The sequence below is a fragment of the Podarcis gaigeae genome, assembly GCF_964106915.1.
Source record: "Podarcis gaigeae genome assembly, chromosome: 6".
Lineage (NCBI taxonomy): Eukaryota > Metazoa > Chordata > Lepidosauria > Squamata > Lacertidae > Podarcis > Podarcis gaigeae.
The window spans coordinates 4,763,341-4,778,263 of record NC_139682.1 but is presented as its reverse complement, the minus strand read 5'-3'; the positions used below and the strand labels follow the sequence as shown (position 1 = coordinate 4,778,263).

Below are 14,923 nucleotides of genomic sequence, written 5' to 3'. Positions count from 1 at the left end.
AGACAATGGAGGGCACCTCCAGAGGTTAAGTTAAACCACTGGAGAATCAGAGCCTGCTGTGGCTGCAGAGACCAGTAACTCATAACTTCTTCCTGCATTGTTTTGGCTGTGTTTGCAGGACCGACAGGACCTCCCCAGGGTGCAAGCCTGGGCATTATCTATGGAGGTCCTGGGATGCCCAGATGACAAGACCTCTCTCTCGGCCTCACTGATGGGATCCACAGGAAAGCAGGACAATGAGTTTGACACCAGCTTGGCTGCAGGAGTTGCCAGGATGAGGGACTCCACTCCAGATCTGTGTGAGGTTAACTCCTGAGCCTTTTCTTCTCCTGAGGATATCTTGCAAGGCTGCAGAGGTTTAGGGTCAGAGAGTTCCTTCTCCTAGATAGGCTTCGATCCCAGGTGGATGAGCTCCACCTGCCCCTCACTTCCCTCTACCACACGTGCAGAAACCACAAAATCCCTGAGGATTCCCACTACCGCCTGCTTTTAAAATGGAGCGACTACTGGGCTGGGGTGTAGTTTAGTTTCAATTATTTTATTTTAAAAAAATTAAAGACCTCCATGGCACAACTTCTTCCCAGCACAGTTAAGGGTTAGTTCTGAACAAGTACAATACAATTACAACCAATAAATTCAAAAGGAAAACAACAAAATAATAATAATAATAATAATAATAATAATCTAAATTTCAACAGATAAAAATAAAAAGGATCACTTCAAACAAGATTAAAAAAAACTTTTTCTTTTCTTCTTTTTAAAAAAACCTTTTTTAAAGTTAAGTTGCCAACAGGACTATCTGTATTGGCAATTAATTTTCCTGCCATCTAACACAATGCGGGGGGGGGGGGGCAGTGAAACCAGGAAGTGCTGAGAAATCCTTTTAAAAAATGTGTTCTGATACAAGGTATACAGATGAGGTAATTTACAACACAGATGCTGTTAACAATCTGCAGTTTCCTCGCGCTCCTTTCAAGACTGCTGCTTGGGTGGGCAGCAAAACTGGCATTAAGCACGGAGAAGGAAATTTGCTTGCATCGCTCCCTGAATCAGAAACTTCCTGCTCTCCCCTCACCTTCTCATGATTTAAGGTTGGATGCTTACTGAAATTTGCACCCTGGATGGGCTCTCCCCTCAACTGGTCTGCGACGTTAGGATACCCTTTAGCCCCATTTGCCAAGGAGGGTGACAGGAGGGGAAATTATCGCCTGCTTGAAGAGGTTTTTTGTAGGTCTCTCCATGCCGTGCAAAGATGGATACAACATTTCTGAATGCTGAATCTTTCACGGTCACCGACTGTTGCCAAGAAGAGGTTGTCTAGCATGGGCCTAGCTTCCACATCCGCAGGAGGCCATCAACCACCACAATTCCCCAACAGAGTTTCCAATAAGCTACCGCCGCGTGAATTTTTAAGTCCGAACTAACTTTCCAAGGCAGTGGTGGGGAGGCAACGGAGATCGCAGCTCAGGGTCTCATGTTCTTCGCTATTCAATTCACTCATGCTTCGACCACACCCTCAAAAGTGTCACAACCCAGAAGAACAAAAATGGAGGGGAAAGCAAAGTTAATAAAAACAGGAAGAAATACGTGGTTACCTAACTCCGACCCCCAAAAGTTGCATATATTATTGAAAAATCAAGTGATCGGTGCTCCCCCCGGAGGCAAACTGCCTCTTGAAGTGGTTGTCGAACGAAGAGGCAACTCTGGAGGAAATGGGGAGGGGTTGCTGTGCCTCCAAGTCTCCCCCATCAGTGGTTTGAATCAGGCGCTGAGCAGCAGCACGCAGAGAGCCACCCCTCTCTCCATCCTAAACTCCAGCGCTGCCGAGGTGCAAAAGGAAAAACGTATGCCGAGGGTCCAGGCGATGCTTTGGCTTGTGAGATGCTTCCGGTAAGGCTTCTTAGCGCTGTTTGCTACTAGAACCAAATCTGTGCACGGTGCAAAATAGACAGTGAAGGAGAAGCGGCCTGACCCTGCCCACCCACCTACCCCCAAGCCCCCCGGCTTCGTGGATTGGAGGGCCGCAAGCTGAGTTTTAAGAAGCATGGCGCTGGCTCAGGGAGAACCTCTGCACAGGAAACGTAAAACCTAACCTTTTGATAAATTAAAAAAAAAAAACAACCCCAACAGTTTTATTTACATCAAGGAATTCCAACACTGGATCTTTCAGCATAGGAAGGGCAAGAGTTATATACACACACGCTCACAGGGGGAAGCAGATACTCTCCATGGCTAGGGTTTCTGACAGGTCTACCAGCTTGTTCTTTGCTCTCTTTTCCTTTCTCTGTCAAAGTCTCGAGGCTGTTCGTTCCTCCCCCACCCCTCCGCTTTCTATTTACAAGACCACGAGTTAGGCTGAAAATAAAACGAGAAGCAAAAAACAAAACCCCAGCATAGAGCGGCACCTCTCGCCACATGGCACGTGAGAGGAAGGTGAGCAGGCGAATTGTCCCGCTGTCAGTTTGCATGGTCCAGTTTGGGCGGAACCAACCAGCCAACCAGAAGCTTGAGTTGCTTTTAGAGAGAGGAACCCACTGACAAACGCATTTCCAAAATACCAAGCCAAGAAGACATTGATGGATCTTGCCAGGGGGCAGAGGGGAAGAGAGAGCGACTTATGGGAAGATGCCAAGACTCCTTTCAAGGGGGGACAAGGCTTCTGACTTGGATCAGAATCCTGAAAACTTCTGAACGAGGACACGTGCAAGGGGGGAGGTGCTGCCGGTGAGCCAAGGGGGCTCGCAGGAGAAGACCCCATTCCTACACGGAAGCTGCCGTCCCACAAACCTTTTGCTGCAACTTAAAATATTTGTTTTTGGTAGCGGAAACTCCTCCCACTCTAGCTGTCAATCGCAAAGAGGCAAAAACGACGCAACCACTGCTTAAAGACCTTCGTCCGTCCCGGCTGCCTTTTAAGGAGCGCAACTCAGGTATTCCCAAAAGGGGAAGAAAGCGAAAGGTCCTTGCAAGTCTCACCCCTCACCCCATCCCTGACGCGGCATCAGCCAGCAGAAAGGAACGGGGAAAGAGGGAGAGCTTTCCGGCAAGAACCGAGACCCTCGAGATACACAGTCGTGTCGCCTTGGATCTTACAAATAATAAAATGAACAGGGAAAGTGTTGGGGGCGGGGAGAATTGTCCACGAAATACTCCATCTGCAGATTTTGTCAGGGAACCCCCTGAGATACGAAAAGTTCAAGTAAAAAAAGGGGAAAAATCGGCCTATATATTTTTCTTTTTTTTATGACTGAACTACTATAAATCCACAAGCAACTGTTCAGACATAACTCCTCCAAAGCATTCCGTCCCCTCCCTTCTCCCTCCCCACAACGCCGGCCACAAGCGGCTGCTGTTGTCCTGGGGAAGGGGGTGGAGGAACGACCTCGGCCCCAACCCGGCTCCGGTCAGGCATCTGGGAGACGGGGTGTCCTCCTCTACTGCTGGGCTCCCGCGGCAGCTGGAACTGGCATACCTAGGGTGTTGGCAGCAGCTATCACAGGCGAGCCCGCTAGAGGCCCCAGGGGTGAAGACGTTGGCACTGAAGAAAGCCCTAGATGGGAAGGAGAAGAGTGTTAGGGCCACGGAGGGGGCAGCTTCGCGTCAGAGCGTGGGGCCAGTGACCCTGCCAGAGCCCAGCACCTTCGGGCCACTGCAGAAACGCTTGCTAACTCACTGCTGAACACATAAGCCAGCAACACAGAGAAAGCATCAAAGCAACGCGTTTTAAAAAATAATCAAAAAATCAATCTGCGATGGTTCTTTTGCACATACCACCACCTGACGATTAAGCTATCAAGTGATAAGCGAGCCATGTGCCAGCCAGCCCTTTTGGGAGTCCTGGCACTTTGAAAGCATGTGAGGGAAACACTTGGGCATTGACACTTGGGCTCTGTCTTTCGTGTATCTGTGTTCCGAATGCTTTCTGGAAGCCGATTTGGCCACAGTTTGTTGTGAAGAAGAGAAGTTTGGATTTGATATCCCACTTTATCACTACCTGAAGGAGTCTCAAAGTGGCTAACATTCTCCTTTCCCTTCCTCCCCCACAACAAACACTCTGTGAGGTGCGTGGGGCTGAGAGACTTCAGAGAAGTGTGACTGGCCCAAGGTCACCCAGCAGCTGCAGGTGGAGGAGCGGAGACGCGAACCCGGTTCCCCAGATTACGAGTCCACCGCTCTTAACCACTACACCACACTGGGAAAGTGGCATATAAGTAAACTCAAATCAATCAACCAAACTCATGCAAACAGCTGGAACAGTAGGGTTTAAAGCATTTCCCAGACTGTACACCTCTGGCTGTGGGATGAGGCTCGCCCGGCAGAGGCCCACTAGCCCGTGCAGGCACGAGTGTGGCTGATCGTGGACCCACCTGACAACATACTGGCGCTGCTGACGGGGGTGCTGCTGCCCGGCATGTTGGTTGAGCTCATCCGAGCCTGGTCCTTCACTATGGGGTCTGCAAAACACAAACAAACCAGGCATCTCGATTAGAACAGGGGGTGGATGCACTCCCGTTATTTCTGCATCACACATATTGCATGCCATTCAGCTGATTAGATCTGGGTGATATACAGTGGTGCCCCGCAAGACGAATGCCTCGCAAGACGGAAAACCCGCTAGACGAAAGGGTTTTCCGTTTTGTAGGCGCTTCGCAAAACAAATTTCCTATGGGCTTGCTTCGCAAGACGAAAATGTCTTGCGAGTTCCTGCGGGGGTTTTTTCCTCCCCCCCCTTTTTCTAAGCCGCTAAGCCGCTTATCTGCTAAGCCGATAAGCCGCTAAAAGCCACTAATAGCGCTAATCCGCTAAGCCGTCAATGGGCTTGCTTCCCAAGACGAAAAAACCGCTAGACGAAGAGACTCGCGGAACGGATTAATTTCGTCTTGCGAGGCACCACTGTAGTGGTAAATTGTCTGAAACCAGTATGGCAATACCGGTTTCAGACATTATGAGCTGGAAATGCACTGTGGTGGCCGGGAATCCACGATGTATTCCCTGCCCAAATTGCCTGCAGACGGTGGGGAGGAAGAAGCTGCAGAGACACATTCCATACATCATGATGTATCAGCACACTGTGGTATTTAGCTGCTGGTATATCACAATGTTGAAAACCAGGTATCGCCCAGCCCTACAGCTGGTGATCGCAGGTTTCATTTATTTAAGCAGGGAAGTCTGCAGCCACGGAGGCTGTGAAGAGAAGCTGGAATATGGATGGGAAGGCCTGGCAAGAATCCCACCTCACACATGCAGCCTTGCATATTGGGAAGGCAAGTATTGCTGGAGATGCAGCTTGGTGGTCAGGCATGACAACTGCTGAATTACTCTCAGTTTCCTAACAGGTATAGTTCACACAAGTTGCAGAACCCAGGTTTTGTTGGTAGGTGCAGAAAGCCAGGGCTGCTGCAGCGCAGAGAAATCTCATCCCTGAGCTGGAGGTGATCCGGATGGAGGAAAAGAAGGAAAGGCAAACTGTTTGCCTACTCTTAAAAACATCCCTCATCAGGATGGCAACTCGCTGGTAGATCAATTGCGGAGTGTGATCTGGGACTGGTGGGATCTAAGCAGGTTTCACTATACCCAAGAGAGCTTCCCACCGGCGGGGAAGGGAAAGGGGGAAGCAAAATCCCCAAACACTTTTATTCCCACAAGCCCTTGTGGCAACAGGACATATACAGGGCGAGTCCTTTAAAAGAGTACGCACGTTCCACGGGGCCTCTTTTAGAAGACTCACCCTGTAATATTGAGACACAAAGCAGCATCTTCGGCTGCAAAATTGCCTGACAGTCAAGAGGCAGATTCTTCATGAATGTGGAATATTTTCACAAGAACTGCAGGATTCAGCTGGGCTGTTTGGGAAGCTTAGGGATGGGAGGGAACAGGCAGCTTACTTTCTCCCACCTCCTTTCACCGCCCCGAATAAAGCTCGGCTCCGATGAGATTTGGCCATATGCAGCTCACAGATTTTGAAGTTATTTTGTGTGCCACCGTCAACATGGCTTTCCAAGGAAGGAGAAACGGGCTCAGGATGCCCTTTCTGGTGCACCTCTCCCTCCTCCCTGACCTTTGCCCCTTTGAAAGTCTGAAAAGCTGGGCCAGACTCACAGAAGTAAGGGTGCTCCATGGCTTCTCTCGCCGTCAGACGGGATTGGTGGTCATATCGCAGCAACTTGTCCAAGAAATCCAGGGCCTCGGGGCTGACCAAATGCTGATTCTCGCTGTGGACGAAGCGCTCCCATCGCTTGCGGGAATGCCTATGAGCCAGGCAGGGGGAGAACACAGAGTGAATGGAAGAATCCCCCTTGGGCAGCCTCTGTTAACCTTACCAGCATACAAGTATTTCTACACGTTGTCAGCGACTCTTAAGAATGGAAAGAGGAACGCACACAAGTAACTCGAAGTCAAGTTGCCTGCCATTTCTATAGCGCCTTACAAAGCAGTTTCGGCACTGCATCGTGTGGGAGATGCAAGTGGAAGGAAGGAAATAGGACATGTCCCTTCCAGACCACTAAATAGAGAAAAGACATCTCAAGGCAGCCCTGTCTAGCGAAGGTTTTAATGTTTGATGCTTTATTATGTTAGTTTATGTGTTGGAAGCCGCCTAGAATGGCTGGGGCAACCTAGTCAGGTGGGAAGCGAATTATTATTATTATTATTATTATTATTATTATTATTATTATTATTATTATATTACAGTGGTACCTCGCAAGACGAATGCCTCGTAAGACGAAAAACTCGCAAGACGAAAGAGTTTTTCGTTTTTTGAGTTGCTTCGCAAGACGAATTTCCCTAGGGGCTTGCTTCGCAAGACGAAAACGTTCAATGCATTCCTATGGGAATGATTTTCAATGCATTCCTATGGGAATCCGTGCTCCGCAAGACGAAAAATCCACAAGACGAAAAAACTCGCAGAACAAATTAATTTCGTCTTGCGAGATACCACTGTATATTTATGGAACTGGGGAGGGGGTGGCCTCAAAAAGTTTGGGAACCACGGTGTTAAATCAGTCTCATCTTACCTGCCCAAGATGTCGTTGAAACGGGGGTCAAGCTCAATGTTGTATTTGTCAATGTAGTCGTACAGGTCTTCTGTCCCGAGCACCTTAGCTATTCTCACCAACTGTGAACAGAAGGCGTAAGCCAGCATGTGGAAGAGGAGCGGCTGGGAGACGGAGCAACGAATCGAGGAGGCCTCCTGTTCAAGTCTTGCCTCTGGCACGATCTCGCTTTGGGCAAAGCACTCTTCCCTCTCGGCCTCAGTTCCACCCACCCGCCAATATCGGGAACAACATTACTGAGTTCCCTTACAGGGTCACTGTAAGGATCACAGCTAGGTAATAAAGGCCAAGCGCTCTAAACCCTTGAAAGCACTATATGAGTGTTAATTATAATGACGGCTCATCTTTATATTTGAGATATTTATGTACTGTCCTGTGTACAAGCCACAGGATGGTTGACAACAAGCAAATGGGATTTAAAAAAAAATCCATAAAGCAACTAATGCTTAAAAAAACAAAAAACAAACAGCACATCAATAAGGAACAGCTGCTAATAGCAGCAGCCATCAGGTTTCTCCTTTTCCAAATGCCTGCTGAAAAAGATGTGCCTGAACTATAGAGAGACGGGGCAAAATGTACTTCATTAAAGAGCGAGTTCTCTAAATTCACAGAAAGAGCCTCCCTGTGTCAGCCACAGAACAGGCCCATGTGACACCAAGTGCCATTAAAAAACCTTACACGGGAACACCAATCTTGACTTTGGTGAAATGTGATTTCTTCAAATAAGCAGCTTCAGCTGGAAGACGGTGATCACAGCTACTTCAGGCACCAGGTTAACTTCCCCCATGGCAGAAACACGAGCTTCTCAGGGCAGTTGTGAGATATTAGATCACTGTCATCCGCCCGACAATCCCTGGCAGCTGCTCTTCATTTCCCCGTTGAGAGTATTTGCAGGGCAAGTCAAGAGCAGTGGCGTCGCAAGGTAGGGGCGGTGTACCCTGGGTTCCACGTCTGGGAGGGTGACAAGAAGGCACCCAGTGGAGTGATTGCCCAGGCGCCGAGGCGCGAGCAGCCATTGCGCCACCACAGCCGCATGTGGAGGATCCTCCGTTTGCGGCTGCAGCCACGAGCAGAGGATCCCACCACCGTCTGTACGGCTCTCGGGCAGCGCCGGTGGCAAACCGCTACGCACAACGCACGCGCGGTGTTGCATGCATGCGCTATGTGTAGCGACGCTGCACGTGTGCTGTATGTAGCGGTTTGCCCACCAGCGCCGTACGGCCGGTGGTGGGATCCCTCCTCCCTGGCTCGCTGTAAGCGGCTCCTGCTTTGCCACTTTGCAGCGAGCCAGGGAGGAGTGGATGGGAGCCATGGCTCCCGAGAAGACGAGCTGCGCAGCTTTGCCAGCACCCCAACAAAGCAGCATGGCTCTTTCCCCTTCCTCCGATGGCTCGGGGTGTCCTTGGGAGTTGCGGGCGTGGGGGAGCAGACACATAGGAAGGGGCGGCGGATCTTCAGCGCCCGCCCACAGCACCCAAGCCTACCCCGAGCTGTCGATGTGGGGGGAGGGTGTGACAAGAAATATTCCACACCGGGTACCACCTGGGCTTGCTACGCCTCTGGTCAAGAGATCTGTTAGGCAAGCGAGCCTTGGATGAAGATGGGCTAGCATTAGACTGCCATACTCAGAGCACACCCAGTGACGTCTAAATCTTGAGTCTGGCTTAGCCGAATACCACCCATGTACATTGCTTCATGTCAGCTTGCAGCCAATACGTGCTAGCTAAAATCTACTGGAAACCACAGAAACCAGATTGAAAGAGAAACTGAAATTTATATCTGCAGGTCCTAACTGCAGATATAATACGTGCAGGTCCTAACTGGAGTTGGCGGCAATCAAATGAGAAACGTACGTGTGAGCCAATCCAGTGAATTCTTGATTTTTCCAACCCTTGGGAAGCCGAGAACATGCAGAACACAGAAGTTACGGAGGAAGAGAAAGAAGCCCTGTGCCTGAACATCACCATCATATCTCTTTCACTCTCTCTCTCTCACCTGATCATAGTTATCATGACCATGGAAGAAGGGCTCCTTCCGGAAGATCATGCTGGCAAGCATGCAACCCAAGCTCCACATGTCCAAGCTGTAGTCGTACATCTGCATAGGAAGCAAAAGCAGGCCCATCGGTCTGGTGCACTTAGCAGGCGTGACAGGGGCAAAAAGAACACTGCAAACCGAGCCCTGTTGCGTGTGAAAAACACATCCCCACGACAAGTTGACAGCAACCAGCTTGGCACAAAGAAAATACACACTACAGGGTGAGGCGTCCCTGTAGTTCTTCAGGGGTTACTCAAATCTGAGTGCTCACTGGAAGGATTGGACTCTCCTTCATTGGAGGTTTTTATGGCCGGATGGCCATCTGTCGTGTACGCTTTAGTTGAGATTCCTGCATTGCAGGGGTTGGACCCTTCCAATTCTACAATTCTGTGTTAGTGGAACCAGGAAGAAGGCCTTCTCGGTAGTGGTGCCCACCCTGTGGAACGCCCTCCCATCAGGTATCAAGGCAGTACAGTGGTACCTCAGGTTACAGATGCTTCAGGTTAGAGGCGCTTCAGGTTACAGACTCCGCTAACCCAGAAATAGTACCTTGGGTTAAGAACTTTGCTTCAGAATGAGAACAAAAATTGCGTGGCAGCAGTGCGAGGCCCCACTAGCTAAAGTGGTACCCCAGGTTAAGAACAGTTTCAGGTTAAGAACAGACCTCCAGATCGAATTAAGTTCTTAACCCAAGGTACCACTGTAAACAACTATCTGACTTTTAGAAGACATTATTGTATTTTAATATTTTGCTGGAAGCAGCTCAGAGTGGCTGGGGAAACCCAGCCAGATTGTGGGGTATACAACATCATCATCATCATCATCATCATTATTATTGTTGTTGTTGTTGTTGTTGTCTGAAAGGAGCCCTGTTTAGGGAAGTTTTTAATGTTTGATGCTTTAGCGTATTTTTAATATTCTGTTGGGAGCCATCCAGAGTGGCTTGGGAAAACCAGCCAGATGGGTGGGGTATAAATCATAAAGTGTTGTTGTTGTTGTTCTTTCAAGGAACAACACCCAAAAGAGAGAAGCAGATTCATCTGCTGAGACAGAGCTGCTGTGACCACTGCCATGTTACAAACAGGGACAATCCATTCAGGCCCAGAGACTGGTTCATTGGGAAGAATGGGGCACTTCCCCCGCCCCCAACCTCAATCTGCATCCAAGCCAGCCCCAACTTGCCTGCCTGCTTTCTGGCAACCAGAAGGAGGGCAATGGGCGTCACCTTCTTCCTCTTTAGTGCTGACCTTGCAGAACTTAGCAAGGAGGAGCGCGGTGCAGGCAAAACCATAATTAGTTGGCTCTGGCTCCACCTGCTGGCAGCCTCCTGCCTTACACCCCTGAAAGCCCCAGATGGGCAGCAGCCAGCTCTCTTTGGAGCAGAGTAAACGAAATGAACCCTCCATCAATTCCACACCCAAACTGAAAGCTAAATAGGTAAGGATGCAGTTAGCACCAGGGGTGTCTAAAATGAGAATGGAAGGAAATGCAGTTCTACCTGGAGGGGAAGGGGGAAAGAGAAACGTTCAACTGTTTTTTCTAACCTTAGGGCTGAATGCGCTTGTGTTCTTTAATTGTTTGAGCTGCTTTCCCACAAACCTGATTATTTCAGTAGGTGGGACACAGTTACCTGATAATCTACGAGGAGCTCTGGGCCTTTGAAGTATCTAGAAGCCACTCGGACATTGTACTCTTGGCCAGGATGATAGAATTCAGCCAAACCCCAATCTATTAGCCGGAGCTAAAAAGGGAAAAGGGAAAGGAGACTGAGGAGGAGGAGAAACCTCTTTGCCTTGGCCTGCATCTTCCAGTGACTGTGCAGATTGCTTGCTGCAGGAAATAACAGCATCAGAAATAAATGGAATGTTATGAAATGATGCGAAGATTTAATTGAGCAGAAGCGCAAAACGTAACTGACACCATCTGGCATGGTCAGGGACAAAAATAGTGCAATCGAACTATTGAACTGTGAGTGAGAGGGAGGAGTAGGAGGGCAGAGGATAATTCTGCTCTGATGAGTAGCCAAGGCCTGGAAAATAGGAGTCAAACCACCAAAAAGCAGTGTTTCTCAGATGAAAGATCAATAATTACAGCAATGAATAGCTTCGGCTCAAAGTTCACACAAGGGTAAATTAGACAAGCAGGCGGGGGGGGGGGAGAAAAATGGAAAAAAATCAATTTGACCCTTGAAGAGTTGAAATGGGAGCTGCAGAAAACATCCCTCTTCCTTCTCGGCACACCACGCACCAGTCTTTGCCCAACCTGGTGTCCTCCCCAATGTTATGGACTACAACTCCCATCAGTCTCAGCCAGGACAGCCAATTCTCAGGGGCTATGGGAGCTGTAGTCCAAAATGTCCCGGAGGAACCACGTTGGGGAATCCTGCTGTACAATATCTCTGCTCCTTGCCGATATTTTGTGAACTGAGATCTACAGATGAATAGTGTGCCAATTTAATAAATAGCGATAATAATAAAAATAACAGTATCTTTAACATTTTACATTGTACCTTGAAATGAGTGGTCATGTTTTTCCCCGAACGACAAACCAACCACCATCACCAGCCTCCCCTTGTGAGGTGTAGCCACAAGGAACATACCTTATAACTTACTCTTAGTTCACAAAGAATGGCGGTGAAGTCCAATAGGCTTGACCAGTATCCTGTATGAACCAACTCTGTTCTGGGACATGCTCCAGAACGCTTGCAACACGACAGGGTTCTGCAGCACATACCCAGAGCAGCTTTGGTAGGTAAAGTACTCAATGAAGGTAAAAGTCTGAATGCCAACAGGAGTTTTGCAGAAGCTAAATGTGCAAGATTTCACTCCTACCTTCCATACTAATCTCTTTTTGGAAATCTCTTTTCCACTCCTGCTACTAACAGGCCACAAACACACACACAGCAGCAGTGCACCAGAGGAATTTTGCTTCCGCCACAATTAAATCCCGACTAGAAACAGAGGACAAAGACCCCCCAAGCCTTACCTTTCTGTGTTCATGGTCAATCATGACGTTGTGGGGTTTGACGTCTCTGTGCATTATCCCCATACTGTGGCAATAGTCCAGGGCCTGGGGAAAAGAGGCATGTTGATCACGAACAAGAGCCTAAGAACATCAGAACAGGCCAGCGGCCCACCTAGTCCAGAATCCAGCTCTCACAGTGGCCAACCAGATGCCCGCGGGCATCAGAGATCAGATCCCCACCTCGCTCGTTTTAACTTTATCTGTATGAAAATCCGCATGGTGCTTTGCAGCCCTAAACAGAGCCTTCCCAAAGGTCGCAGGAACGGAATCAAACGGCAAGAGTGCCAGTTGAGTGGGGAGACAAAGACTTTTCACAAGGGAATGTCCCAATAGCTGGTTGAAAAGGAAGGAAGCTAATTAAACCTCCCTCAAGAGGGGGTTGCACAACTTACAACACCACAAAACAGAAAAGGTCTCAAATTTAACCAGAAATCCTTGTGATGCAGGTGGGATGCTAAATAAGGCTGCAGAGGCTGACTGGAGCAGGCAGGCAGGATCCATTGAAAGTTAGCTCTCCTTCCTATTGAAAGCCTCTCAGATTGCCACGTTACTGGAAGCTACAGTAGGTAGCTGTGCTGTGAAGCAGGAGTGGGAAAGTGGGGAACATGTGGTCCTCCAAGCACGGTTAAATTACAACCGCTGGAAGCCCCAGTCACCATGCATGGGCAATGGTCAGGGATTATGGGAGCTGGAGTCCAACAACAGGTCAATGAGCACAGGTTCCCCACACCTGAGTAACTGGGAATGCTGGGAGAGGCCAAATGCTTCAACAGCATCTATCGCCAAGCCTGCCCCATTGCCCTATATGTAAGGCATCAACTTCCTAGCTCCAAGGCACTGGTCTTCAACTGCTGGGGGCTGGGACCTGCTAGTGGGTCATGGCCTGATCCAAGGCAGGTTTTGCCTACGGGAGCAAAACCACCATGCAAATATATGGTAGAAGGTTAAGAACTGGGTCCTCAAATGCATGCTTGAGTTAAAAGTGAGTCCTGGACCTGGAAAAAGTGGAAGGGGTTTCAATCAGCATTAGAACCTCAGATATTTAAGTTCATCGCCAAATGGCACCTTAAACCTAGATTATGTTCGCCACAACGGAATGTCTAGGCAGCATTATTTTACTGCAGTGGGGTTTATTATTATTATCATCATCAATTTCATTTCTATACCGCTTTATATCTTGAAGAAAAATCTCAAAGTGGTTTACCACACATTAAAACATCGAGACAGTCCAGAATAAAACAAATTCAACCTTCAAGGATTATATTTCAGACCCTTCTCTAAGTGGCATTTTGCTTTCCCCGTATTGATCTGCCTGCTTAATTTATCTCGCTGCACCATAGCAGAAGTACTCTAGGAAGGCAGTGTGGTGTAGAGGTTAAGAGTGTCAGTTCTAGGACCTGGGAGATCGGGGTTCAAATCCTCACTCCGTCATGAAGCTCACTGGATGACCTTTGAGTCAGCCGAAGCCTCTTTGCCTACCTCACAGGGTCGTTGTAGAGATTAACTGAGCGCCAATATCCATGCAAAATATTACCAGTGCTAAATATTACTAGCACTTCTGGTAATCACAGTAATGGATCGATGGAACAAGTGACGGCTCCAAGGCAAGCAGGATCTGCCTGGGCAATGTTAGGTTACGTCTGGAACACAAAGATTCTTCAGAATAACCAATGGAAGAGAGAAATCCTTCAATTCCTCGGGGCGGCTGGTTGCCATTTCTCAGCCAACCTCATGCTTCACACACCCCCATCCCAAACAGGAAGGGAAAAGGCAAACTCACCTTCAAGATTTCATACATGTAGAACCGGATGTCGTAGTCTGTTAACGTTTGGTATAATTGCTGTAAGACATCAACGTTAAAAAATTAAGTTTTCAAGCAACGAATTTTGGGGGCTTGTTTGTTTTTTGTCATCCACTATGGGGCGTGTGATGAGGAGGGTAATTCAGTATTTGGGGACATTACTGAGGCTCTGTCACACATTATGCAGAGACCAGTGCTTTTCCCCAAGGGGTATTCAAGGGTGTGCAGTACCGGCACTTCTTTTCGTTGTTGTTAAAAGGTACTTTTAACTTACTGTAACAACTTCATGATGAGTACCGACACCTATTGTTCTAGAAAAAAGGCACTGGTGGAGACCAACCTGGATAGCTACCAAGTATACACTCAGGACAAAGCTGCAGCCAATCGTTACTCCCTAATGGGGGGACCTGTAAGTAACACATGTGCACCTGTGTGCATGCACACAAACTATCTGCTTGCCGTGTTCATCTCTTGGTTCTAGATCAGGGGTGGCCAACTCCTAGGAGACCGCAATCTACTCACAGAATAAAAAACTGGCAGTGATCTGTCCGGGGGGGGGGGGGGGGGTTAGGGCAAAATTGTTGAGCTTTTTTAGGGAGGAAAGCCCCTTTTTGTTTTGTTTCTTAGCTTGCGATTGAGGGGGCAGGGGGCCAGATTCTATTTTACCAACACTAAGGAAAGAGAGCCGGCGATCGACCGCGATCTACCAAAACCTTGCAGGGATCTACCAGTAGATTGTGATCGACCTGTTAAGACATCCCTGCTCTAGATGAACAACAGAGTTCCTAACCTACCTCACAGGGTTGCTGGGAATATAAAAATGGAGGAAAGGAGGGGGTAGAAATACCTGTGCTGCCCTGAGCTTCCTGGCAGGAAGGGAGGGACAGACACACAATAAAATAAATGAATGAAATGCCAGGTGCCTTTTGCAGACTGAACATGGGGGTGTTACTGTTATCTGCTGGAATAAACAAACTTTTATCCGGTGGAAGTAATTGGCCTTGGGTAA

At 48.5% G+C, this 14,923-nt stretch overlaps 1 protein-coding gene across 2 annotated transcripts in view; it reads right to left on the bottom strand.

Annotated features, from left to right (window-relative positions):
* Positions 1-522: 522 nt before the first annotated feature.
* The window catches only part of CSNK2A1 (casein kinase 2 alpha 1), a 49,776-nt gene continuing 35,375 nt past the window's right edge, over positions 523-14,923 (bottom strand). For both annotated transcript variants that reach the window (XM_083744596.1, XM_083744597.1), the window contains 8 exons: positions 13,894-13,953; positions 12,075-12,158; positions 10,720-10,830; positions 9,048-9,149; positions 7,014-7,114; positions 6,100-6,248; positions 4,368-4,454; positions 523-3,550 (listed from right to left, as the gene is read on the bottom strand). In XM_083744596.1, coding sequence (XP_083600722.1) covers positions 3,435-3,550; positions 4,368-4,454; positions 6,100-6,248; positions 7,014-7,114; positions 9,048-9,149; positions 10,720-10,830; positions 12,075-12,158; positions 13,894-13,953 — 810 coding nt within the window. In that variant the 3' untranslated portion in view covers positions 523-3,434. The remainder of the gene's footprint in view (positions 3,551-4,367; positions 4,455-6,099; positions 6,249-7,013; positions 7,115-9,047; positions 9,150-10,719; positions 10,831-12,074; positions 12,159-13,893; positions 13,954-14,923) is intronic.